The sequence below is a fragment of the Bufo bufo genome, chromosome 4 (genome assembly GCF_905171765.1).
Source record: "Bufo bufo chromosome 4, aBufBuf1.1, whole genome shotgun sequence".
NCBI lineage: Eukaryota > Metazoa > Chordata > Amphibia > Anura > Bufonidae > Bufo > Bufo bufo.
In genome coordinates, this window is record NC_053392.1 from 264115079 (window position 1) to 264142391 (window position 27313).

Consider the following 27313-nt stretch of genomic DNA (forward strand, 5'->3'; position numbering starts at 1 on the left):
AGCAAACCTGACCCTGTGGCTGTACTCAACAAATTTATCAACCATCGGGTGACATTTGATGGAAGTGATAAAACCGTGTATTGACATAGAAATGAGTAATCTGGAGTTGGCAGCAGATGTTCCATACATTTATTACTGTGCCAAGTAGCGCCTGACAGAGGTGACAGGTTCTCTGTAATGACTCATCAGTGATGGCTCCTGAAACAGGTTTACGTGTTGGACACCAACCAAAAACTGAAATAATTCACAGCAACCTCTTCTTCGACTCTTCTACGATCTTCCAGACAATATAGGTCATTTTGATGACTGTATGCTTCTAATCCCTCCCTCTATCCGTAACCACTGGAAGCTTCAATACAATAGAAGCAGGAGGAGGACTCCTAGAAACAGAGGAGTCGGGGCCTCCTGTCCAGGTCTACAGTCTATTCCCTTTTCCTTTATGTTCATTGGTTTGGAAAACTAATACAAATGCCATGCAAAAGTCAAAAGCAGGAGAAGACCAGCTACCATGCCACCAGCCATGCAACTGCAAAAAACAGCCCATTTTCAGCTGTGGCAAATCCGCAGTGGACTTGCTGCGTGTGGCGGTGGCATAAATGCGCGTCAGGCAAAAGGTATATTCACATGCAGCAGAATTTTTGCTAAAACTCTGTTCGGTTCTGAGTTGCCCGTATGAATGGAGCGTCAGACTGCCTTAATGTCATAAGGTGTGTTTTATAGGGTTTTCCTATGGTCATCTTGTGTGTAATAACATCATTTAACAAAGTAACCATGGAGTAAATTGCATGGACATTAAACACAAGTCATTTTTGGGTCGCGTTTGCAAGACATTTTACACATCAGCTATTTTGCGTGGTACAAAGCTGTATTTATGTGACCACGTGGTTTAATTACAGAGTCTACCATGGTGTAATTACAGCAGGCATGTACTGTGCAAATCATAGTAATCTCACTATACGTGCAATCTGCTGTAAGAAGAAGGTCTGCTGCACATAATACCACTAAAAAGCCAAATATTACTAACTAGAAGCTGCATCAGTGTGTAGTACATTATTAGGCCTCATGCACACGACCGTGGTGTGTTTTGCTGTCTGCAAATCGCGGATCCGCAAAAGACGGATGGCGTCCGTGCGCGTTACGCAATTTGTGGAACGGCATGGACAGCCTTCAATATAAATGCCTATTATTGTCCGCAAAGTGCGGACAAGAATAGGACACTATATTTTTTTAGCGGGGCCACGGAACGGAGCAACGGATGCGGACAGCACACGGAGTGCTGTCCGCATCTTTTGCGGCCCCATTGAAGTGAATGGGTCCGCATCGCCGGCTCGGATGCGGACCCAAACAACGGCTGTGTGCATGAGGCCTTAAAAGGGAGTCTGTCAACTACTTTACACATAGTAAACGGTCATCACTGCAGGGCATGGGAACGTGCATCAATGGGAGTGGCAATTAGGGAACAAAGTTTTATGCAAATCGACTTGGGATGTTTCATCTGAAGTCGATTCGCTAATCCCTAGTGGCAATGTGCCATAGAGAGCCTGGAGCACACCTGTACAGGGTACTAATGTACTGTTCTGATTAGTAAAACAGCATTATTGATAATAAAGTACATTACAAAAATCATTTTAGGCATTTCAGAACATTTTAAAACGGTTTTTGAAAGGTTTACTTGCTCTTTAACTGTTCCTATCACCTAAGGGGAATGATGAATGTTTGTCATCTACACGTATCAGACCCTCTACAAAGCAAATAACAAAACGGATTTTCCCCCAAGAAGACTCGTCTGTGAAACTAGCACATGTAGGCCACACAGATCATTAACAGTGTGCAAACCCCCTAAACAACCGATCCAGCATCAATCAATTCATTTCATTTTACTCTTGGTATAAAAAAAAGTCAGTCATTTTGAAATGGCTAAATTTTGAGCAGAGTGCGTAGTTCAGAATCCCCACCTGTCATCCAGAGAGGATACGGAGTACCTGGAAATTCCAGTGGCTATAGTGTAATCCTTCACGTCCCCTGTACAAGAGAACTGAACACTCACAGACTTGTTCCCCGCAGAGATTACTGCTGACATTTCAGGAGTGGGACGCTTTTTGATCACCTTCTCTTCAGGAAACCCTTCTAACAAGGAGGCACAGTGCAAAGCAGAAAGTGCTAATAAGGGAAATGCTAGGTTTTACAACACAGGATATATACAGCATATACACAGGCTATATATGCCATAAACGCCCGATAGGTGCAGGTCTCACCCCCACAGCTGCATACAGGTCAACGGCAAAGACAGTACGAGTGGCAGGACCACTACTCCGCTGAATGCAGGTCGGGGCACTCAAACATACTAAGCGCATACTGTATATTGAAGGTTTTGTTTGTAGACGTGTTTTGTAAAGTTTCTCAGATATTGCTAGTTACTACACAGATCACTGTCTGGTACTTCAATACTGTTAGACCGTCATGTAGTCCACAGTGGCTGTTGTCTGTGTCACTCGCTCTTTTCCATCTTTTGAGCCCTGTATATTTTTTAGTGAACATGTAGCCTTGAATAACACTTATGGTGTTTTATGTAGGAGTTTGCTGCTGGAGATGAGGTGCGCTGTAGTTTGTGCCATCCTCCCTGTGGGTAAGAATAGGTTCACATCACTATTCCGTTCTTCTGACCCGTCAAAATGTGTAGCATCTTGTGAATTTTAGGTTAATATGGTGTCAGGTTCCGTTCACATCACCGTTTCGTTTCCGGTCTTCTGATCCGTCGGAAGAACAGAAAAAAATAAAATAACGTATCCTTTATCTTAAGCATTCGTCATGTTCAGTTATGCACATTTTGCATCTATTTTAAGCTACTTTCTCACCTGTGATTTCCCTTCAGTTTCATTGCATTCCCATGACGCACACAAAAGCGCTGCAAGCAATGCAAGTCAATGGTGACGGTTCCGCTTTCTCTGACACAAAAGAGTATAAAATAACAAGTATGGAAAATGTGCAACTGAACATAATGGATGCTCAATATAAGGCCTCTTTCACACTACAGTATGTCTTTTCCAGTGTTTTGCGGTCCGTTTTAAACGGATCCGTTGTTCCGTTTTTTGGTTCCGTTGTGGTTCCGTTTCCGTTCCGTTTGTCCGTTTCCGTTTTTCCGTATGGCAAATACAGTATACAGTAATTTCATAGAAAAAATTGGGCTGGGCATAACATTTTCAATAGATGGATCCGCAAAAAACGGAACGGATACGGAAGACATACGGATGCACTTCCGTATGTGTTCCGTTTTTTTGCGGACCCATAGACTTTAATGGAGCCACGGACCGTGATTTGCGGACAAACATAGGACATGTTCTATCTTTCCACGGCACGGAAAAACGGAAATACGGAAACGGAATGCATACGGAACACATTCCGTTTTTTTGCGGACCCATTGAAATGAATGGTTCCGTATACGGACCGTATACGGACCGCAAAAAACGGACCGCAAAACGGAAAAAAAAAACGGTAGTGTGAAAGAGGCCTTAGGCCTCTTTCACACTACCGTTTTTTTCTTCCGTTTTGCGGTCCGTTTTTTGCGGTCCGTATACGGTCCGTATACGGAACCATTCATTTCAATGGGTCCGCAAAAAAACGGAATGTGTTCCGTATGCATTCCGTTTCCGTATTTCCGTTTTTCCGTGCCGTGGAAAGATAGAACATGTCCTATGTTTGTCCGCAAATCACGGTCCGTGGCTCCATTAAAGTCTATGGGTCCGCAAAAAAACGGAACACATACGGAAGTGCATCCGTATGTCTTCCGTATCCGTTCCGTTTTTTGCGGATCCATCTATTGAAAATGTTATGCCCAGCCCAATTTTTTCTATGAAATTACTGTATACTGTATTTGCCATACGGAAAAACGGAAACGGACAAACGGAACGGAAACGGAACCACAACGGAACCAAAAAACGGAACAACGGATCCGTTTAAAACGGACCGCAAAACACTGGAAAAGACATACTGTAGTGTGAAAGAGGCCTCAAGGATACGTGTTTTTTTTTTTTGTTTTCTGTTCTTCCGACGGATCAAAAGACCGGAAATGAAACGGTGATGTGAATGGAACCTGACACCATATTAACCTAAAATTGACAAGATGCTACACATGGTCCCGACATAAAATATGTACGGCTGCAGCAGAGGGCTACTGCTTCCTGTAACATGTCTGGGACTATGGGCAGTAATGTTTATTGCTGTCCAGTTATACCAAGAAATATTGACCTTATGATTACACTGCCCCCACCAATCCTATATATTTAATTGAGGGCCTTCCCTTCATGTGAGTGCCATAGGATGGTTTCAATGTGTTCCTCACACAGGTAGTTGTATAATAAAATGTACCTAAGTCATGAACTATCTGCAACTACAGAGAATAATCTTTTTGCCAGACATTTGTGTAATTGGGCATTAAAGGGATTCTGTCATGAGATTTTACCCCTATAACCTAAACATATGCTCATGTCCGGAGTAATAATAAGAATCCTAAGCTGGCCTTATTAAACTTCACTGTGGCTCTATTTGCTCATAAAACAGGTTTTTATAACCTGTCAATCACTCACTTAAGGTGCCCAAAGGGAGGTCCGTTAATACAGGGTGCCCGGCCGCACCACTCGCCGTCCGGTCCCCAGCGCCGTCTTCCCTAGCTCAGCGCCGTCTCCACAATCCTACTTTTCCCTTTGCCAGATCCCACGCACTAGGATCAGCCTGATGCGCCGAGGACTCCTGGCAGCGGCTTCGTTGAGCTAAGTGCGCATGCGCATCAGCCGGCGCATGCGCACTTCGCTCAACTAAGTCGCTGCCAGGAGTCCGCACGGGCACATAAGACTGAGCCTAGTGCGCAGGCGCGGGATCTGGCAGAGGGACGGGGAGGATTGCGGAGGCGGCGCTGAGCTAGGGAAGGTGGCGCTGGGCACTGGACGGCGAGGGGTGCGGCCGGGCACCCTGTATTAACGGACCTCCCCTTGGGCACCTTAAGTGAGTGATTGACAGGTTATAAAAACCTGTTTTATGAGCAAATAGAACCACAGTGAAGTTTAATAATGCCAGCTTAGGATTCTTATTATTACTCCGGACATGAGCATATGTTTAGGTCATAGGGGTAAAATCTCATGACAGAATCCCTTTAATGTAGCCTCATGTACTGGATGACATGGTCACATACCAGTGTACTTTAGTCAGTCATCACGCCATGGTAATGATAAGCCAAGTGCACTTTTGCCCATATTCACTGAACAGCGCTCAAATTAGTAGTTGAAAAAGAGCTCCAGTCATTCAGAATTCATGCAGTCAGTGTGCCCCCCCCCCCCCCCCCCCCACGCCTGCTCAGTTTAGATGAGCGTGCACGTGTTCCCAAAGGGGACAGTGGAATAGGCCACTACCAGTCCCATCTGGCGGTAACATCTCCAGTGAGGAGAAAGCCAATATGCTGGATCCTCCTTTCCCTGACACCCCTATACACATAAAATATTCTGGCTGCCTGCAACCATACTAGATAAAGCTTTCTGTATATGGATTTCTCATTTCTCAAGTTCAATAACATGCAGTAAGATCCTAAGTGTCCCATAGTGCTGTCTGCAGCTAGAAAGTATTGTACAACTAAGTGCTCCAGACTAAAAAAAAAAATACCTAGTAGCCATTGGCTCCTGAACTGAAAAATTTAGGAGCCAAATTAAATTTTTAGTCGCCAAATCGAAACTGAATCAAAATTTTTGTATCGTGACAACGCTACGCTGATCAGATCGGCGTAGGGTTGTTTCAATACCATAATTTTGATTCGCTTTCGTCACCATAAAAAAGTATTGCGATACTCACAGAGTATAGAACAGTCCTATCCTATTTTTTGGGGTGACAAGGTGACAAAAAAATGGCAAATCGCATGGTTTTTATTTATTTATGTCTGTTACGGCGCTCATCGCATAGGAGATTTTTTTTATAATTTAATAGTTTGGACTTTTCGGACGCAGCGCTATGTAATATGTTTATTTATTGTTTATATATTTTATATGTAAAATTGGGAAAGGGGGGGATTTAAACTTAATATTTTAGGGTACTTTCACACTAGTGTTTTTCTTTTCCGGCATAGAGTTCCGTCACAGGGGCTCTATACCGGAAAAGAACTGATCAGTTTTATCCCCATGCATTCTGAATGGAGAGTAATCCGTTCAGGATGCATCAGGATGTCTTCAGTTCAGTCGTTTTGACTGATCAGGCAAAAGATAAAACCGTAGCATGCTACGGTTTTTATCTCCGGCGAAAAAAACAGAAGACTTGCCTGAATGCCAGATCCGGCCTTTTTCCCCATAGGAATGAATTAATGCCAGATCCGGCATTCAAAATACCGGAATGCAGGATCCGTCCTTCCGGTCTGAGCATGCGCAGACCGGTAAAAATGTGTAAAAAGATACAAGACGGATCAGTGTGTCCGCATGACAAGCGGAGAGGCGGATCCGTCCTTGCAATGCATTTGTGAGATGGATTCGCATCCGGATGAGTCTCACAAATGCCTTCAGTCACATCCAGATTGGCGGATCCGGCAGGCAGTTCAGACGACGGAACTGCTTGCCGGATCACACTGCCGCAAGTGTGAAAGTGTCCTTAAGCCCCTTGCAGATGAGCGTGTCCGGATGCGTCCTGGTGCATTGCGGCAAACCGGCGCGAGTAGGAAAGCAATTGCAGTCAGTTTTGACTGCGATTGCGTTCCGATGTTCAGTTTTTATCGTGCGGGTGCAATGTGTTTTGCACGCGCGTGATAAAAAACTGACTGTGGTACCCAGACCCGGACTTCTTCACAGAAGTTCAAGTTTGGGTTAGTTGTAGTGTAGATTGTATTATTTCCCCTTATAAAATGGTTATAAGGGAAAAATAATAGCATGGTGATGGATCATGTGACGGACCATGTGATGAACGTAGTGACGTCATCAAAGGTCCTATTCCTCACAGAACAAGACAGAAGAGATGCCGGCTGCGCGAACAAGTGGATTGAGGCGAGTTAAATTATTTTTTTTAACCCCTCCAGCCCTATTGTACTATGCATTCTGTATTCAGAATGCTATTATTTTCCCTTATAACCATGTTATAAGGGAAAATAATGATCGGGTCCCCATCCCGAACATCACCTAGCAACCGTGCGTGAAAATTGCACCGCATCCGCACTTGCTTGCGATTTTCACGCAACCCCATTCATTTCTATGGGGCCTGTGTTACGTGAAAAACGCACAAAGAGGAGCATGCTGCGATTTTCATGTAACGCACAAGTGATGCGTGAAAATCACCGCTCATGTGCACAGCCCCATAGAAATGAATGGGTCCGGATTCAGTGCGGGTGCAATGCGTTCACCTCACACATTGCACCCGTGCGGAAATCTCACCCGTGTGAAAGGGGCCTTAGTGTTTGTTATTATATTTTTTTTACTTACTATTAGCCCCCTTAGGGGCTGGAACCCATGTCCTATTCACCCTTAGGCCCCTTTCACATGGGCGAGTTTTCCGCGCGGGTGCAATGCGTGAGGTGAACGCATTGCACCCGCACTGAAGCTGGGGTTGTGCACATGAGCGGTGATTTTCACGCATCACTTGTGCGTTGCGTGAAAATCGCAGCATGCTCTATGTTGTGCGTTTTCCACGCAACACAGGACCCATAGAAGTTAATGGGGCTGCGTGAAAATCACAAGCATCCGCAAGCAAGTGAGGATGCGGTGCGATTTTCACGCATGGTTGCTAGGATGAAAGTCTATTCACTGTATTATTTTCCTTTATAACATGGTTATAAGGGAAAATAATAGCATTCTTTAATACAGAATGCATAGTAGAAGGTCAATTGAGGGTTAAAAAAAAAAAAAATTAACTCACCTCCTCCAATTGATCGCGTAGCTGCTGGTCTCCTGTTCTTTCTTCAGGACCTGTCAAAGGACCTGTGGTAACATCACTGTGTTCATCATCACATGGTACATCACATAATCCATCACCATGGTAATGGACCATGTAATGAGCTCAGTGACGTCACCACAGGTCCTGAAGGAAGAACAGGAGACCGGCAGCTGCGCGATCAATTGGAGGAGGCGAGTAATTTTTTAAATTTATTTTTTAACCCTCATTGGCACTGCGCCACCAATGTTTATTACACTGGGGTGTTGGGGAAGAGGGGGGCGCACTGCGCCACCAATGTTTATTATACTGGAGTGTTGGGGGAAAGGAAAGGGGGGGCGCACTGCGCCACCAATGAAGATAACTGACCTGTTAATACAAATACAGGACGCGGGTGCCGGAATCAAATAGCCGGCACCCAACCTCTATGACAGGGAGCTGCGAGCCGCTGCAGTTAACCCCTCAGGTACCGCACCTGAAGGGATAACTGCAGCGGATCGCAGCTCCCTGTCATAAAGGTCGGGTGCCAGCTATTTGATTCCAGCACCCGCCTCCGGTATTTGTATTAACAGGTCAGTTATCTTCATTGGTGGCGCAGTGGCCACAGCCCCTCCCCTCCTCCTCCAGTCTCTCTTCTTATTGGCAGCGGCAGCACAGGGGGGGGGGAGAGACTCCTCCACTGCGCTGCTGAGAAGAACCTTGGCGGCGGGGTAGTGAAATCCACGTACCTTAGTACTCTCACTATTGAACGCCCGTACTTGCAGACAGGCTAGCCGGTCACACACTTCCTCACGGCGCATGCTCCGCCTGCTTCATTAATAAAGTGTGCGGAGCATGCGCCATGAGGAAGTGAGTGACCGGCCAGCCTGCCTGCAAGTACGGGCGTTCAATAGTGAGTACTAAGGTACGCAGATTGCGCTACCTTGTAGTTTAAATATGGATTGCCTACAGTTAACATATCAATTGCCTACAGTTTACATCTGAATACTTGTGTGTTGCCTCCAGCCCCTCCTCCCTCCCTGCTGATACATCGCAGCCTGCCATGTAAAAATGGCAGCAATCGTTTGGGGGGGGGGGGGGGGGGAGAGTGCGTCTTATGGGGTGAAAAATACGGTACTAGTATTCCTAGTCTGAATGTGCCTTTATTTCCATCTACAGGCAACATTCTGGTGCACATGTGAGGCCTGGGCTATATCAGCCAGTCTTGGGTGGGGCTCAGAGCTCTCTGCCTCCTCCCACTGTAAGCATGGCTGCCTGCTGGAGGTAACTGGGAGTTTGCTCTTTGCCCACTGGCTCCTGGTATTGCCCATACGGCACAGGTAGGTTTAGCGTTTGAGCCCGAGCACCGCGCTAAGGTTTCTCAAGTAGCTCGGTACCTGACATGTCCTCCACAGTAGGACATGTTGGCTAATCTCTCAATTTTACATCAGTATGAGGGTTTAGTAAGACCGCAGATTGCACCTGTCTTTGTATAAGTTATTGTTATTTTGTTTGATTGTTTATCACATCCACACATTTGCTATCCTGTGTAGGATGTCTATTGTGGTACTTGTGGTCCGCTGCGGCCATCCTCCATTGTATGCATTTTTGCTGGGGATTGCCATTAGCAGCGGACCACAAGTGCAGGATCTGCCCCCCCCAGTATAGATGCGCCACTGCATATGGGGTTGAGCACTTCCTGCTTTTCATCACCATGACAATTTGTAGAAAACATAATAGCATCATCAAAGTGAGTGCCCGTCCTTCTTCGCTATATCACTTTTTAAAAGACCATGATGTTGGAGTACCTTGCTTCCTAAATGCAAAATGAAGGGAGTCTCTAAATAAACTTCATTACAAATTTCCAAATATTTCGGTAATGGAGCGAAACTGCAGCAAAAATGCAGCAAGCCCTAAAGAAAAAACTCTTTTACATATCTCATTCATCACCAGGATGAGCGTTTATACTACGGCTCTATGACGGAACAGAATAAAAAGTTGCCATCTCAGATTTTTACATGGCTTGCAACTATACTTTCCATAGGAAAACATTAACGCTGCAGATGAGCTTTGGCAGAGGTGCAATTTGTATGCAAATCAAGGTCTAATCTCTGGACCTGAAGTATAAAGCACTAAAACCAGGTAGAGTCAGAACCTCAGAAGCAGTGTCCGCTTTCGTCTGCTGCCAAATTCCCTGGGATTTGGAGGCTTTCACAGACATTTAGCTGAATACTTGTTCATAAATGAAGCAGAGCCATGTGTACATGGTAATGTATGAAGCTGTATGGTCACCGCTCCAGTGGATGAGCTATTCTCCTTACACACAGCATCCCATGAAGCATGCCCTGATCTGGCAGAAAGGACGTAGAATAGAAGTCTTATGTAACCTCCATGGCAGCCTTACGTCATCTAAAGTAATTCAAGTGCATGGTCCATAAAGTTCATAGCCCACGTTTGCATGAAGACATTTTGCACAATGGATATATTGCAAAATGAAGGTTGGGAAACATGCTATGAAAGACGGCAGTTATATAATCTGCCATTCAAAGCAATGTACTAGAAGCCTTCATGTAAGGACAGGGAAGTTCCTGTATGACTGGTCAGGGGATCTGAAATGTAATACTGTATGTATCTGTATTGTGCTGCATTTCAGGTGTGCCCCTTTCCCCCTTCCCAGACAGTTTAGCTATACTGATACTCCCATCAGCATACCACCCCTTCATTCTCAAGATCAGCGGGAGACATTAGAAGTCTTGTTTAAGCTGAACGTCCAGTTGTGGGTGTAAAATAGTTGCTACCTTTAAGTGATAATTACTTACTATAAATTGACCTTACTAACTTTGCTTCATTAGGGCAGAAGTGGACAAAATACCACAGACCACTCCAAGAGCCAGTTTGACTTTTTATGCCAAGACCATGACAACGCCCATACACATCAACAGAAGCAATCCAAAAGGTTTATGGGTACACTGGCAGCCTGGCCCAGCCCTGGACCCCCAGAAAAGGTACTGTACCTCGTCCTTTGGACATCTGAGGTAGTCTGGAATCCGTCCGTTTTAATCACAGACTCAGGATCTTACCAGGTCCTTCCCCTTTTCTTTACACTGCAGCTCTGACTGCTCAAAAAGCCCATCAAAAGCTCAGTCCCCATCAGTAACATAAAATCATTAACACCACAGCAAAAATTATAAATCTATTATTTAGTATTGGCCAGGACTTCTCTTTTTACGTTTGCAGTATAATTGACCTACTTTACATCACATAACGTCTGCCTTATATTGTACCAGTAAAGCAGATTAAGTGAAACTCTGCATTTCAGCGACAAAGAACACTGTGTCCGCAACAAAAATTCCAAATCTATTTGCTGGTCTGGAGTGTGGACATTCCAGCGGTACTTAGAAGACATGATTAACCCTTTACTCAGCGCTGTAGACCCACAACTCCCAGTCTCAGGCACTATGAAGATATGGGGTTTGCTGGCCTCTGTATACCTCACGTATGCATAGCGCTGCATTCACCTGACGGATGACAGAAAATGGACTTCTTGGTATCCACAGCGCTGGTGTACATGGGGAAACACATATATCCTGTATTACACACAGCATACAATCTTATTTAAACATAGTGGCATACTCTGGAGCCCAACGTTGGGAAGTCCTCCCAATGTAAACCTCTGATGGAGGCCCAAACGTGATGTGGGCAGATCCTTCGATATCGCCATCAATCTACAATACACGTGCATGGTCAGCTCTGCTAGGTAGAAGGAGACGAGCAGCAAACGCCTCTGACACAAAAGATCTGCCACACTGAACTCCAACCTGCTGGATTCTTTCTAGAAAGCAGGTATTTGGCAGGATATGTAGACATTAATATCATTTGTACGGGCACGTTTAAACCGAAGCTTACCTTCAGATAATGGCAAAAATGTGGGGCATAAGAAAAGATTCACCATTTACCGTTTGGGATAAAATAGTTTTATATTTTAATAGTTTAGGGTTTTTGGGATGCGGCGATACTAATGATCTTTATTTATTTTTTATTTTTTTTTAAATTGGGAAATGGGAGTGATTTCAGTTTATAATATATATATATATATATATATATATATATATATATATATATATATACACACACACACACATATATACACACACACACACACACAAATATATTTTATTTTTTAAAACTTTTTTATGCATTTATTTTTCCATTTATCTTTAGTCTCTCTAGGGGATTTTAACATGCGATCATCTGATTGCTTATGCTGTAGACTGCAATGGCTTACCATTGCAGTTTATGGGAGAATCAATCCATTCAGAAGGCCCAAGGCTGCCAGAGCAACTGAACAGCTTCCTTGATCTGGGCGCAGGGGAGCTGTTCATTCCCGGGGCGCAAAGTACGCCTGGGAAAATAACTGCTCAGTTGCTGTGGTCACAATTGACCATGGCACCTCAGGGGCTAAAAATCTGTTATCGGCATTATTGCCGATCATGGACCACCTGTAAAACAGCAAACACCTGGCGGTTGTGACGCCCACTCAGCAGCTGGCTGGCAGGCAGCATCTTTAAAGACCAGGCGTCTTAGCATACATGTATGCCCAATGTCATGAATGGGTTAAGGGAGCAGTTAATGATTAAAGCTAAATTTGCGGAAGCATACATTGCTATTTTTTCATGATATTTCATATGGGCTGAGGTTTGTGTTCCAGAGCTGCTTTTTATTCTCAGTCTGGCCCTGAAAGTAATGACCGTTGGATGTCTTACCACAACAGGGACCAGAGCAGCGGTGGGGGGAATCAATATAGGTTCTTTTGTATTCTTAAGTCACTGTGAGTGATATATTAAAATAAACGATTCCCGCTGGATAACTCCTGTAAACCTAAGCTCAGCATATACATGGAGAATGTCAAAACAGACTGACAGACGAAAACGACAGTCCTCAATTAAAAGGGGCTGTTCCATCTTGGCCTTTGATGGCAAAGACAGGAATAACCCACAGTAAGTCGGTCTTACCTCATAAAACATGTACAGTGAGAGCAGTGTAAGGCCAAGGTTATAGAAGACTAGAATCCCTCTGCAGGACACAGGCTGCCGGTTCTTCATGTACTTCGGTCCTAGCCATACAATCAATAAATACAGGACGGTGCAGACAAAGGAGGGGATGTAATTATCTAACATGAACCATCCTTTCACTCTCGGGTCTGAAATGTAAAAAGAAAAGCTCCATGTTAGAGACTCTACGTCACAAGTAGGTCTGTAGTCTGCAGTTTTCTCATCCCAGATTTGCTTTAGGACAATTGACATCAGTGGAAAAAATGGCAGGTTACAAACTCTGAAAGGGTGCTCCCACACATGCTGGATGGCAATGACTTTCATACACATTTTCCCTCCAACGTCTGCAGTTTCGCAACTCGGTTTTTGCTCTCACAACAGGTGAAGCAAGCTGATGAAGCCTCTTCCACCGGACCAAAAAACCACACCGCAACGCTATAGTAATTCACAGAAAAATATGCGTTTTTTGCTGAGAGGTAACTGGCTGCAAGGTACAAAGGTGGTGCAATAGGGTAAATTCACATTGCCATGACAAAACCACCTTAATTTAAAAAAAAGAAATGCTGCAAAAACAACTACGTGACCGTGATATGTAATAAACCCTTTATAACTAAATTGCCATCCTAAGGCCACGTGCACACAGTGTGCGTTATACATGTCCTGTGCAAAATCCGCAGTGGAAAGCCTCATTCACTCATCAGTGTTTGGTCAGTGATTTCCATCAGTGATTGTGAGCCAAAACCAGGATTGGAGCCTCCACATACACTCCAGTTTTCCTTTACATCAGTTTTGATAAGTCTTCCCCTGTGTTTTTGGTAGTGGAATTTGCCTAGCACTTTTGCTCCCTGGGTGGTTTTTATATACACAGTATGCTCTGGGTGTGGCGGTATGTTCAGACATTTTTGCATAGACCTGTAGCAGCACAACCACATAAATGCATCCCCTCTCTGCATGCACCACTGAAATCACCAGTAACATTAATTCTGGATCTGTTGAGTGTAGAAAAAGTATCCACAAGGGGCTGTTGGTCTGATTGGTTCGGATATGTCAGCGTAAGGAGGTATACACATTTGGGACATTTATGGCATATAGATAGGATATGCCATAAATGTCAGAAAGATGTGGGTCCCACTTCTGGAACCCACTCCTATATCAGGACTGGGGCACCGCAGTTACTGTAGAGCACTCCACGCATGTGCGATGTACTCTCCATTCACTGCCATGGGACTGCAGAAAACAGCTGAGCGAGTGCGCTTTGCTTGTTCTCCACTGCTTTGGGATGTCAGATAACAGCCGAGCAAGCGCAGCCACCCCTATAGGACTTCCTAAGTAGCTGAGCCGGCACTTGGCTATTTTCTGCAAGTCCCGTAGCGATGAATGGAGGCGTGGAGAAGTTTGCCCTCGGTTCACTCCCATGCTTCAGTCAGTGCCAGGGTCCCATGGTGTTCATGTGGCCTGATATTAGCCTCGTCTGTAGGGGCAGGGCTAATACTGAGATCACAATGTTGACAACATCAGAATCTCACTGCATTGAAATGCCGAATAATCAAATGAGTCCGAATGATCGCTCAGCCCTCAGCATAGGCGAGGTTAATATGTGCTGGCATAGCAGTCCTTTAAAGGTGCCTTCATATGGCTGGTCCAGCACCAAGACTTCCTTCTTATTAGTAGAAGTGAAGGTCCGCAAATATACTGACATGGATAGAAAGAGACCTTTCGGCACGTTTTCTTCAAAATATAGGCCAGCATTAAGAAGGTGACATACAATTTGTTAAAGGGAATTTATCAGGTTACATTTTCTAACTAACTACAGTTACTGCTGAAACCGGTTTTATTTTTCATAGATTATGGTGGCAGCCATCTTGTCTGATACGATACTGAAATTTCCCTCGGGATCAATAAAGTGCATCGCAGCAGCACAACATAGACATGGATGACAGAAGACAATTGACAGTATAATCCCATACATTCCAACAACAATACACCATTGGTACAACAGTAATACAACTTAGGTCGTTGTTATATAATCCCATAGCAGTCGGCACAAACCATTTCCTGGATCTTTCTTTCTTACACAGTTACTGAAGGTGCTCCTCTGCCTTATAAACAGCTCATATAATGGGTGTGCATTATTCTTCATAATTGCCATACACTTCTTCCGAATTCTTTCCTCCACTACCTCCTCAAAAGTGTCTAGATAACAACCAACAACCGAGCTTGCCTTCCTGATAAACTTGTTGAGCTTATTACAGTCAGCCATCCGCATACTACTTCCCCAGCAAAAGATGGCACTTGCCACTACGGACTGGTAGAATATTTTTGCTGCACACATTACACGACCTTAGTTTCCGTAGGAAGTCCATTCTGCTCACCCCCTTTTTGTGGACCCTCTCCGTATTTCCCCAACAGTCCAAGTTGGACCCCCAAATATTTGTAACTACCTGCTCCACTTCCTGACCCTCAATAGTGACAGGTAAATATTCAATCTTTCTCCTGCTATAACTCACCACCAACTCCTTAGTTTTCTTTAAGTTTAGTTGCAGATAGTTAGACTGGCACCACTCCACAAAATCAGACACCAAATTCCTATACTCCTCCTCACCCTGCCCCCCCCCCCCCCCCAATACGTCCGACTACTAGGAGTCATCCGATTATTTTTGCAGGTGGCAAAAATCTGATTTATACCGAAAATCTGCAGTATACAATGTGAAAAGAAAGGGCGACAGCACAGTTCCTTGAGGGGCACCTACACTGCCTAATAAACTACCAGACACTGCTGCCCCCATCCATACAAACTTCTGCTGCTGTCTGTTAAAGGAGATGTCCAAGATTTTGGTATGGATGGCCTATCCTCGGGATAGGTCATCAGTATCTGATCGGTGAAGGTCCGACTCCGCTGATCTGCTATTTATAGAGGCTGCGACTCTCCAGTGAGCTCTGCAGCCTCCTTGCAGCTATCCAGGCACAGTGCCATACATTGCATAGTGGCAGTGCTTGGTATTGCAGCTCAGGCCTATTGACTTGAATGGGGCTGAGCTGCAACGAGGTCACGTAACCGATGAACTTGATGTCACTGTTGACTTCAAACAGCTGATTGATGGGGGTCCTGGGAGTCAGAACTCCACCGATCAGATATGGATGACCTACCCCGAGGACAGGCCATCAATATCAAAGTCTCGGATAACACCTTTAAAAGCAAATCACTGATTTTCCTAAAAGCAGCTACATGGACCTAGGAAACTGGTGTCTGGAGAGAACTCAGGGCAAATTTACGATTGGAAATGCACCAGAATTCTCACACACATGCTGTTTGCCACATCTATTAAAGGGAACCTGTCACCTCTACTAGGCTACCCTCACTGAGCGTTTCTAAATGTTCATTGTGTTACCCTAAACATATAAATTACACTTTTAATTTCATTTGCAGATGAATTCAATAAGTATTATGCATTTCTGTACTTCCTGCCTTTTATGCAAATTAACATTAAATAGTCATATCTTACTTGTGTGACCAGAGAAGAGTCATATTTTCAAGCTCTGACTCATCTCAGGTTAATTTGCATATGTATCAAATCGTTTTTTTTTACACAATAAAAGCACACAGAGCTATGGGGACTGGGTATTGAGGATGTGCTAGGGGCCATCTAGCAACCCATGTCCTCAGCTCTGTACCCAAAATCCAGGTGACAGGTTCCCTTTAAGTATTATACATACATGGCTTAGCAGGAGAGGTGCAGGGCTTGGTGGAAAAAGGGTGGTGTCATCTCAGACATTGATGGCATATCTTACACCTTTGAGAACTGGGCCTATCTCCAGAGTAGTGGAAAGAAGGAAACAGGTCAGCACTTCACCTTGGTATTGCACGTTGCACGGGAGAGGAGCAACCTCCAATGTATCAAAGATAAAGGAATCCCAGCTGCTGTGTCTTTGTGAATAAGCCTCTTTTTATTTTCTCAAAGTAGAATGTCCTACAACCAGGACCGGTCCTGGTTGTAGGACATTCTACTTTGAGAAAATAAAAAGAGGCTTATTCACAAAGACACAGCAGCTGGGATTCCTTTATCTTATCTCCAGAATAGGTCCCCAAAAGCGAAGGAGAGCGTGCCGCAAGCAAGCTCGGCTTTTTTCAGATGTCCCATAGAATTAAATGGAGAACACACAGCACAAACATAACATAAGACAGTGCTGCATTTAATACATAAGAAGAAGACAGGAAACAATAGCGTCACGATAGTATAAATGACAATATGAACTGGACACGTAGGTGAAGGTGTAGCTTAGCACAGTTCATGTAGCAGGAGACGGTAGTAGACCTGCAATAAGGAGACTCATTGCAGAGTCTTATCACAGCTAGATCAGTCTTCTGCTGAACGTGCCTCTGTCTGTCCACAGTAGTGCACAAGGTGTATGAGGTATTATCCAGAATGGCCAGCCGCTTATCAAGTGCTTGTTTTTCTGCCAGGACCTCCAGATTGTCCAGTTTGATGTCTACCACCGAGCTGATCTTCTTTATCAGTTTTTCCAGCTTGTTCAGTGCACTTATGTTAATGTGTTGCCCCAGCATAAAAATACTACTAGTCACAAAAGACTGAACGTCCAGAGGAGTTTAGTAGACAATGCTAAGGACCTGAGTTTTCTCAAGTAGTACAGACGCCTCTGACCTCTCTTGAACACAGCACAGGTAATAGTACTCCAATCCAATTTGTCATCCAAATGCACTCCCAGGTACTTGTATGTGCAAACCACGTCCACTGCATTGATGGAAACTAGTGATGGGGGGGGTCTAAGTTTCCTAAAGACCACCATCTCCTTTGTCTTACTGATACTGAGCTGTAGATGGTTCGGCACACACCAGCTCCCTGTCCATTTCTAATACACTCCACAGTGAATTTTTGCCAGAGTTGTATTTGAAGTCCGAGGTGTAGATGTGGAATAGGAATGGTGCCAATACAGTCCACTGAGGAGCACCTAGCCATATAAGAAATACAACCACACAAACCGGGGTTGACCAGTCAGGTAGTCCATTATCCATGAGATGGTGGTTTCATCTACCTGCAACTGATGCACTTTCTCCCCCAATAGCAGAGGCTGTAAGGTACTGTAATAAATGTACTGGAGAAATCCAAGAACATGATCCTCACTATGCTGCCTGTAGTATCCAGGTGGGAGTACATTTGGCCAGCAGGTAGATGACCCCATCCTCCACTCCAATGCTGTCCTTATATGCAAACTGCAGGGGGTCCAGGGCTGTACCGACTAGTGATATCAGGTGATCCAGAGTCTTCATCAAGTGGGTGGTCAAGGCAACTGGACAAAAATCATTCAGAACAGCTGAGTTCTTCTTCTTGGGGACAGGAACTACACAGGAGGTTTTGCACCTCACAGGGACTAACACGCATGACTGCAGCTCAAATTGAAGATGTGCCCTCCGGTGCTGCGAGGCCACACTTTGATGGGACTGCTGGAGATAGCCAAGCTACTGTAGTCCCATAGAAATGTATAGTGATATGCCATTAATGTCTTTAAGAATTTTACTCCAACATTCTGAGACAAAGTAAGCCAACTAGTAGGTGGCAATAAACTTAGAATAGACGGTCTATATGTGCTCCAGATTCATTGTCAAACATCAGCTACGGTGATAAATCTGGTGCATCTTTGGACTGCCTAGACTAAGCTCACACTGTAAATCAGGACTAGTAAATCTGCCCCCCGGATTCCTATGGCATTCCCGGGTACACCAGGGAACTGTTCACACATTGATGCACCTAAAAGGGTTTATTTAAAACAAAGAAAATAGTGGTGGTCTGCCTCTTTCTTCCACGAAAACGCTCATAGATAATGCATTAATATAAGGAACATTTATGAATAGAATTTTACCTCGTGGTCCAAGCAAGTTGTCTATATATCCATTCACCACTTTATCCATGGCCTCCATTTCTTAAACCTACAAAGTTAACAGAGTAATAAGCATAAATCAGTGCCGAACGCAAGGACAGAGGGCAAACAGCAACATAATGGAGGCCGATATCAAACACCATAATGCCAGAACATAACCCCTACTTCCCCACCGATAGCCATGGTCAGCCCCATTGCTTGGTAAAGGTGTAATGCCTGTGGAGACGGTGCACATGCACACATTTAGGGTCCATTTACACATCCGCTATTTTTTTCTGGATCCGTTCTGGATTTTGCGGACCCATCCATTTTCAATGGTGCTGGAATGGATGCTATGTGCTGTCCGGATCCGGAAAAAAAAATAGAACATGTCCAATTGCGGACAAGAAAAGGCATTTTCTATTATAGTGCCGGCGATGTGCGGTCCGCAAATTGCGGAACGCACATTGCCGGTGTCCGTGTTTTGCGGACCACAAAACACGTGTGAATGGATCCTTAGGCTAAGTTTACACAGGACAGATAACCTGCTTGGAATTGCATGCAGAAAATCCACAACATAGCGGGTACAGTAGCAGAAAAGTGGATACAATTTTACTAAATTGACTTGCAGTGCAAATTCCAACGCACATAGTGAAATTATGGACACCTTTGTATGCATTTCTGTTATTATTGTATTGTACTTATTTTGTACTAAAACACTTTTCCAATAGGTCTTTATTAAAGAGGTTTTCCAGAAGTTCAATATTGGTGGCCTATCCTCAGTATAGGTGATCAATGTCTGATGAATGGGGGTCCGACCCCCGGCACCCCTGACAATTAGGCTACTTTCACACTAGCGTTCGGAGCGGATCCGTCTGATGTTTCATCAGACGGATCCGCTCCGATAATGCAGACGTTCGCATCCGTTCAGAACGGATGCGTCTGCATTAAAACTTAGAAAATTTTCTAAGTGTGAAAGTTGTCTGAGCGGATCCGTTCAGACTTTACATTGTAAGTCAATGGGGAACGGATCCGCTTGAAGATTGAGCCATATGGTGTCATCTTCAAGCGGATCCGCCCCCATTGACTTACATTGTAAGTCTGGACGGATCCGCTCGCCTCCGCACGGCCAGGCGGACACCCGAACGCTGCAAGCAGCGTTCAGGTGTCCGCTCACTGAGCGGAGCGGAGGCTGAGCGCTGGTAGGCGGATGCATTCTCAGTGGATCCGTCTCCACTGAGAATGCATTGGGGCCAGACGGATGCGTTCGGGGCCGCTCGTGAGCCCCTTCAAACGGAGCGCTCGAGCAGACACCCGAACGCTAGTGTGAAAGTAGCCTTAGCCGTTTGAAGAGGCTGCGGCGCTCTGGTGAGAGATGTGGACTGCGACCTCACAGCATGCCAAACACAGCGCCAAATATTGCATAGTGGTTGTGCTTGGTACTGCAATCAGGACTAGTGATGAGCGAATTTCATGTTATGAGATTCCCCTGCATAATGGAAACGGGACGGATACGTTTTGCAGCCCATAGCCTTCTATTATGACGGAATGAATAACGGAATGTCTCTAAAGGCATTCAGTCATAGAATTGCGTTATGGTCCGTGGTAACGGAATCCATAAAGCGAATCCACCTTTTTCCACCAAACGAAGCGTGAACAAATTAAGATATTCAAGCCCGCGCCTTTTCACATATAGGGGAGATTTATCAACTGGGGGGAAAGGAAACCGACTAAGCTGCCCATAGCAAACAATCAGATTTTACCTCTTTCCAAAGGAGCTGATAAAAATTTAAGCTAGAACCCGATTGGTTGCTATGGGCAACTAAACCAGTTCTACTTTACACCAGTTTTGATATGGAGCTCCTCCTTCACAGTGAAATCTGTCAGAGAAGTGGCCTGAAGGCTCGGTTTGTAGCCCTTATCTCTGTTCTCCTGAGAGCTCATAGACTCTCATTTAAGACGATTTTATGTGAAAGGTGCAGACTGTAGTGGTCAAATGGTTGAACATTTTTAATAAAAGCCAACTGGAAAAAAGATTTTAAACCCAAAATAAGTACAATGCAATAATAAAAAAATTCTATCCAAAAGGTGTCCACGGCCTTAAGGGTAAGGACTCTGCTGTTCCCACTTACCGATAGTTACTGGAGGGTCATGCCTCTACTGTGTTTCTTTACCCGTTCAAAAAAAAGGTAACATTAGAACGACCTGATTAGAGTCCGATTCAGCCCAGTAACACAAGCTGTACGATCTACTGCATAATGAATTTACATAGAGCGTGTCCAACATGGATGTCCGGTTGATTTCCATAGTTATGTGCCATTTGCTCTTCCTGCACCAAACTGTTTGAGCGTCAGGTTCTCGGGACGTTCAGCGCCTGATGCTGCATTTTTCATAGGGTTTTTTAAAGGGGAGCAAGAATAAGCTCCTGTGAGACAGCTTATCTCCTGCACCAACCATGGATTGGATAGGTTACATCCAGGGGGGAGCTCCGACAACTCCAAACATACCAGATGGTTGGCCAGTTTGAGCCTTTTTCATCTCATGTCGGTGTGCTATCCATTAACCACTTCCAGACCAGACCATTGACCCCCTTCCTGACCAGGCCTAATTTTGCTAATCTGACATGTCAATTTACGTGGTAACAACTTTGGAATGCTAATTTGGAATTGTTTTTTTGTGCCACATCGTACGCCATGTTAATGGTAAATGAGTCAATATGTTTTACCTTTATTTATAAAAAATCCAAAATTTACCAAAAATATGGAAAAATTCACTATGGTCTTAATTTGAATTTCTCTGCTTTTAAGATAGTGATACCTCATTAAATAGTTATTAATTAACATTCCCCATATGTCTGCTTAATGTTGGCATCATTTTGATAATGTTGTTTTATTTTTTTAGGACGTTGGAAGGTTTAGAATTTTAGAAGTAATTTTGGAAATTTTCTAATCAATTTTTTAGACCAGTTTAGTTCTGAAGTCACTTTGAGCAGCTCACATAATAGAAACCCCCCAAATTAGCCCATTTTAGAAACTACACCCCTCAAACTATTCAAAACTGATTTTAGAAATGTTGTTGACCCTCACTGCTCTGGAAGTCAGTCCTGGAGCTACACAGCACAGTCGCCATTGTAGTGGAGGGAGCTACTACATCACTGCTCAGTGAAGTCAGTCCTGGAGCTACACAGAACATCACCATTGTAGTGGAGGGAGCTACTACATCACTGCTCTGGGAGTCAGTCCTGGAGCTACACAGCACATCACCATTGTAGTGGAGGGAGATACTACATCACTGCTCTGGAAGTCAGTCCTGGAGCTACACAGCACCGTCACCATTGTAGTGGAGGGAGCTACTACATCACTGCTCTGGAAGTCAGTCCTGGAGCTACACAGTACCGTCACCATTGTAGTGGAGGGAGCTACTACATCACTGCTCAGTGAAGTCAGTCCTGGAGCTACACAGCACATCACCATTGTAGTGGAGGGAGCTACTACATCACTGCTCTGGAAGTCAGTCCTGGAGCTACACAGCACATCACCATTGTAGTGGAGGGAGCTACTACATCACTGCTCTGGAAGTCAGTCCTGGAGCTACACAGCACAGTCACCATTGTAGTGGAGGGAGCTACTACATCACTGCTCAGTGAAGTCAGTCCTGGAGCTACACAGAACATCACCATTGTAGTGGAGGGAGCTACTACATCACTGCTCTGGGAGTCAGTCCTGGAGCTACACAGCACATCACCATTGTAGTGGAGGGAGATACTACATCACTGCTCTGGAAGTCAGTCCTGGAGCTACACAGCACCGTCACCATTGTAGTGGAGGGAGCTACTACATCACTGCTCTGGAAGTCAGTCCTGGAGCTACACAGTACCGTCACCATTGTAGTGGAGGGAGCTACTACATCACTGCTCAGTGAAGTCAGTCCTGGAGCTACACAGCACCGTCACCATTGTAGTGGAGGGAGCTACTACATCACTGCTCAGTGAAGTCAGTCCTGGAGCTACACAGCACATCACCATTGTAGTGGAGGGAGCTACTACATCACTGCTCTGGAAGTCAGTCCTGGAGCTACACAGCACATCACCATTGTAGTGGAGGGAGCTACTACATCACTGCTCTGGAAGTCAGTCCTGGAGCTACACAGCACAGTCACCATTGTAGTGGAGGGAGCTACTACATCACTGCTCAGTGAAGTCAGTCCTGGAGCTACACAGAACATCACCATTGTAGTGGAGGTAGATACTACATCACTGCTCTGGGAGTCAGTCCTGGAGCTACACAGCACCGTCACCATTGTAGTGGAGGGAGCTACTACATCACTGCTCTGGAAGTCAGTCCTGGAGCTACACAGCACATCACCATTGTAGTGGAGGGAGATACTACATCACTGCTCTGGAAGTCAGTCCTGGAGCTACACAGCACCGTCACCATTGTAGTGGAGGTAGATACTACATCACTGCTCTGGGAGTCAGTCCTGGAGCTACACAGCACCGTCACCATTGTAGTGGAGGTAGATACTACATCACTGCTCTGGAAGTCAGTCCTGGAGCTACACAGCACCGTCACCATTGTAGTGGAGGGAGCTACTACATCACTGCTCTGGAAGTCAGTCCTGGAGCTACACAGCACATCACCATTGTAGTGGAGGGAGCTACTACATCACTGCTCAGGAAGTCAGTCCTGGAGCTACACAGAACATCACCATTGTAGTGGAGGTAGATACTACATCACTGCTCTGGAAGTCAGTCCTGGAGCTACACAGCACCGTCACCATTGTAGTGGAGGTAGATACTACATCACTGCTCTGGAAGTCAGTCCTGGAGCTACACAGCACCGTCACCATTGTAGTGGAGGGAGCTACTACATCACTGCTCTGGAAGTCAGTCCTGGAGCTACACAGTACCGTCACCATTGTAGTGGAGGGAGCTACTACATCACTGCTCTGGAAGTCAGTCCTGGAGCTACACAGCACATCACCATTGTAGTGGAGGGAGCTACTACATCACTGCTCAGGAAGTCAGTCCTGGAGCTACACAGAACATCACCATTGTAGTGGAGGTAGATACTACATCACTGCTCTGGAAGTCAGTCCTGGAGCTACACAGCACCGTCACCATTGTAGTGGAGGTAGATACTACATCACTGCTCTGGAAGTCAGTCCTGGAGCTACACAGCACCGTCACCATTGTAGTGGAGGTAGATACTACATCACTGCTCTGGGAGTCAGTCCTGGAGCTACACAGCACATCACCATTGTAGTGGAGGGAGATACTACATCACTGCTCTGGAAGTCAGTCCCCAGTGTATGGCCCCTCAGGATGGGAGTACCCCTTTAAAAGGGGGGTCTGAAAAGGAGTTTTCTTGACCATACAACTGACTGGTAAGTGCTGTTTGTCATCAGTTCCATCCCCGTTTAGTAATCGGTCACAGTCTCCAATGTCATGTGTCAGGCGACTATAAGGAGTCTGCAGAAACTAGGCTTGGTGTACAAAATCTAGGAGACAGAAATCGTCGGGCAGCTGCATAGCAACCAATCAGATTGTAGCTTACATCCTGAGACTTGGGCTACAAAAATGAAAGCTGCAATCTGATTAGTTGTTCTAAACCTCTGTCCCTTATGTGCACGCGCAGGCTTTGAGGTGTGTGAAGTGGGAGATGACGGGTTCAGGGAATATTCTAGAAGTGACAGAGCAGGGAGTGAGGAGAAGGCGCTGCCTAGCCAGTGCATGTGCCCGGGAGGCAGCGGGTACCATTCCGGAGAAGTGAAAAAGTGCTGGCAGCGACCTAGCGGGAAGTGGGCAGCGGGCAAGTGACATGTGGAGCAGGCTGCGGAGCGGTGATTGGACGGGAGATGTGCGGAGACAAGAGGGAGGACCCCTAGAAGGCGCGGCGCGACCATATATAGTGGGGCTCTCCACATCAGCGGCCCTCGTAGTGTGAGGCCAGCGGGACGTGTGTGCCCTAACCGGCCGCAGCATCCCCACCTGATACACCCCCTCATCAGCCGCCCCGCCCGCCAGGGCTCGTTACCGTTCTGTGGCCGCAGCCCGGGGACCGTTATCTCTCCAGCGGCTGCACTTTCCTGAATGACTCCTGGCTCGGAGGAGGCACTGGCTGTGTGAGTCCCGGCCGGGCAGAGTGAGGGTGTTCGCTGCAGCCCCGCCCCAAGGTGGAGCCCGCCCGCTCCCAGCCACACAGAGACGGGACCGGGGACGCGTGAGGAGGCTCGCCTGATGAGGAGGGGCGGGGGCACGGGTGTGCAGGGTGGGCGACAGGTGCGGGAGCACCGGGGACAGAGCGGGGGGCACGGCCGGCTTAGTGTCCGCCACCTACACACCTCAGCTCTCCGTCCGTCTCATGTCTATCTTCTATGTCATATCCATCTATCTATCTATCTATCTATCTATCTATCCATCTCATATCTATCTCTCCGTCCGTCTCATGTCTATCTTCTATCTATGTCATATCCATCTATCAATATATCTATCTCTCCATCCGTCTCATGTCTATGTTCTATCCATGTCATATCTATCATCTATTTATCTATCAATCCATATATCCAGACATCCCAACCTGCAAAAACTCATTTCAGGGAGGTTTTCTTTTTTTTTTTTTTTTCTTTCACGAACTTTTTATTACATTTTCCAAACATATTCAGTATCTGCACACTTTGCTCTATGGTGTGGAGGACTGGGCTCATAACCCTGCCCCAAATTATCATATTTATGTATATGATTAAAGGGATTCTGTCACCACCTATAAGCCCTGTGAGCTAAACATATGCTCATGTCCAGGGTGGCATTCTGATTTCTAAGGTGCCCTTATAAAAGCTATTTGTGGCTTTATTCTGCAGAAAAACAGGTTTTACTAACCTGTCAATCATTGAATTAAGGTGCCCAAGCAGGGGAGGTCTGTGGATGCATGGTGCCCGGCCGCACGCATCGCCGTTTGTGCCCAGCGCCGCCTTCTACTCCTCAGTGCCGCCTCTCCCTCCCTCCCTCCCTCCTCCCGCTTTGAGATCCCGAGCGTGCGCACAGGCTCAGCCTCAGAAGGGGACACTGCTACAGGTTGCCGGAAAGGTTTACTGCGAGTAAACTAGAGATGGGAAGTTCGGATCTTTCACATGAATCGAATCTTCGGTTCATTCGCTGAGCTGACAAGAAGCAAGTGAATCCTGTGTGTAATTATCTACCCCACTGTAGGAAAAAAACAAGCATCCGGGGAGGGGGGGGGGGGGGGGGTGAATTTAACACTGGGGTAAATAATAGAATTAAAATGGAGGGTTAAATGTGTAAATGTATTTAAAGGAAACCTGTCACCATGATTTTGGCATAGAGCTGGGGACATGGGCTGCTAGATGGCCACTAGCACATCTGCAGTACCCAGGTCCCACAGCTCTCTGCGCTTTCATTGTGTTAAAAAACAGTTTTGATCAATATGCAAATTACGTGATACGAGTCCTGTAGCCGGAGAGGAGTCAAGCCGGAAAGGAGCCCAGCACCGCCCCGCGTCCTCCGATTCTCCTCCTTGCCGGCTGACGTCACAGAGCTGGAGCGCCGAAATCTCGCGATGCGCGAGCGAGCGCATGCGCAGTGTCGGCATCATGTTCATTCCCTGTGCTGGCATCAGCACAGGGAACGAACTGCGCATGCGCTAGCTCGCGCATCGCGAGATTTCGGCGCTCCAGCTCTGTGACGTCAGCAGGCAAGGAGGAGAATCGGAGGACGCGGGGCGGTGCTGGGCTCCTTTCCGGCTTGACTCCTCTCCGGCTACAGGACTCGTATCACGTAATTTGCATATTGATCAAAACTGTTTTTTAACACAATGAAAGCGCAGAGAGCTGTGGGACCTGGGTACTGCAGATGTGCTAGTGGCCATCTAGCAGCCCATGTCCCCAGCTCTATGCCAAAATCATGGTGACAGGTTCGCTTTAAAAAAAATACATCTCTCTCAATAGTTATATAGCTACTGAATGAGACAGAAGAAGATGCCTTTAACATATATATCTCCTTGAGAAGCCAATTTGACCCTAAAGGGTTAATTCAACCTGTAATATAAACTGTGTCCTGTCACTTCTCTTATCTCTCTGCCCTGCTATCAGTAAACCTTTCCGGGATATATTGTCTCACATGCGGGTGTCAGGGAGCCGCTATCTAATAGCGGGAGACTCCCTGAACTTCAGGGAGACTTGAGATCCCTGTATATCTATCATCTATCCATCTCATATCTATCTGTCTATATATCTATCAATCCATATATCTATCTGTCTACTATTCAGGCATGGGATTCAGCCGGATCGGAGAACCAGCTGAATCCCGATCCGGTGCGGCGGGAGATGAGCGCTTGCATTGTGGAAGCGCTCATCTCCCTACATTCATCTGTATCACCGTCCTCAGGAAGGCGATGCAGATGAACACTGCAGCAGGGCAGGGGAGAGGCGTCTCCCTTCCCTGTTCGTCTGATAGGCTGCTGGCATAAGGCTACATTACCCTACGTTACATTACCCTACTTCGTTGG

The 27313-nt window shown here is 45.8% G+C and overlaps 1 protein-coding gene across 2 annotated transcripts in view; it reads right to left on the reverse strand.

Annotated features, from left to right (window-relative positions):
* ELOVL5 (ELOVL fatty acid elongase 5) overlaps positions 1-24947 on the reverse strand; it is a 45572-nt gene extending 20625 nt beyond the window's left edge. The window contains exons 1-3 of one of the 2 annotated variants that reach the window (XM_040428565.1): positions 24827-24947; positions 18795-18861; positions 12879-13066 (exon numbers count right to left, since the gene is read on the reverse strand). In XM_040428565.1, coding sequence (XP_040284499.1) covers positions 12879-13066; positions 18795-18852 — 246 coding nt within the window. In that variant the 5' untranslated portion in view covers positions 18853-18861; positions 24827-24947. Of the gene's footprint in view, positions 1-12878; positions 13067-18794; positions 18862-24780 lie in introns of both variants that reach the window. The other variant, XM_040428566.1, reaches the window with a different exon arrangement.
* Between the last annotated feature and the right edge of the window lie 2366 nt (positions 24948-27313).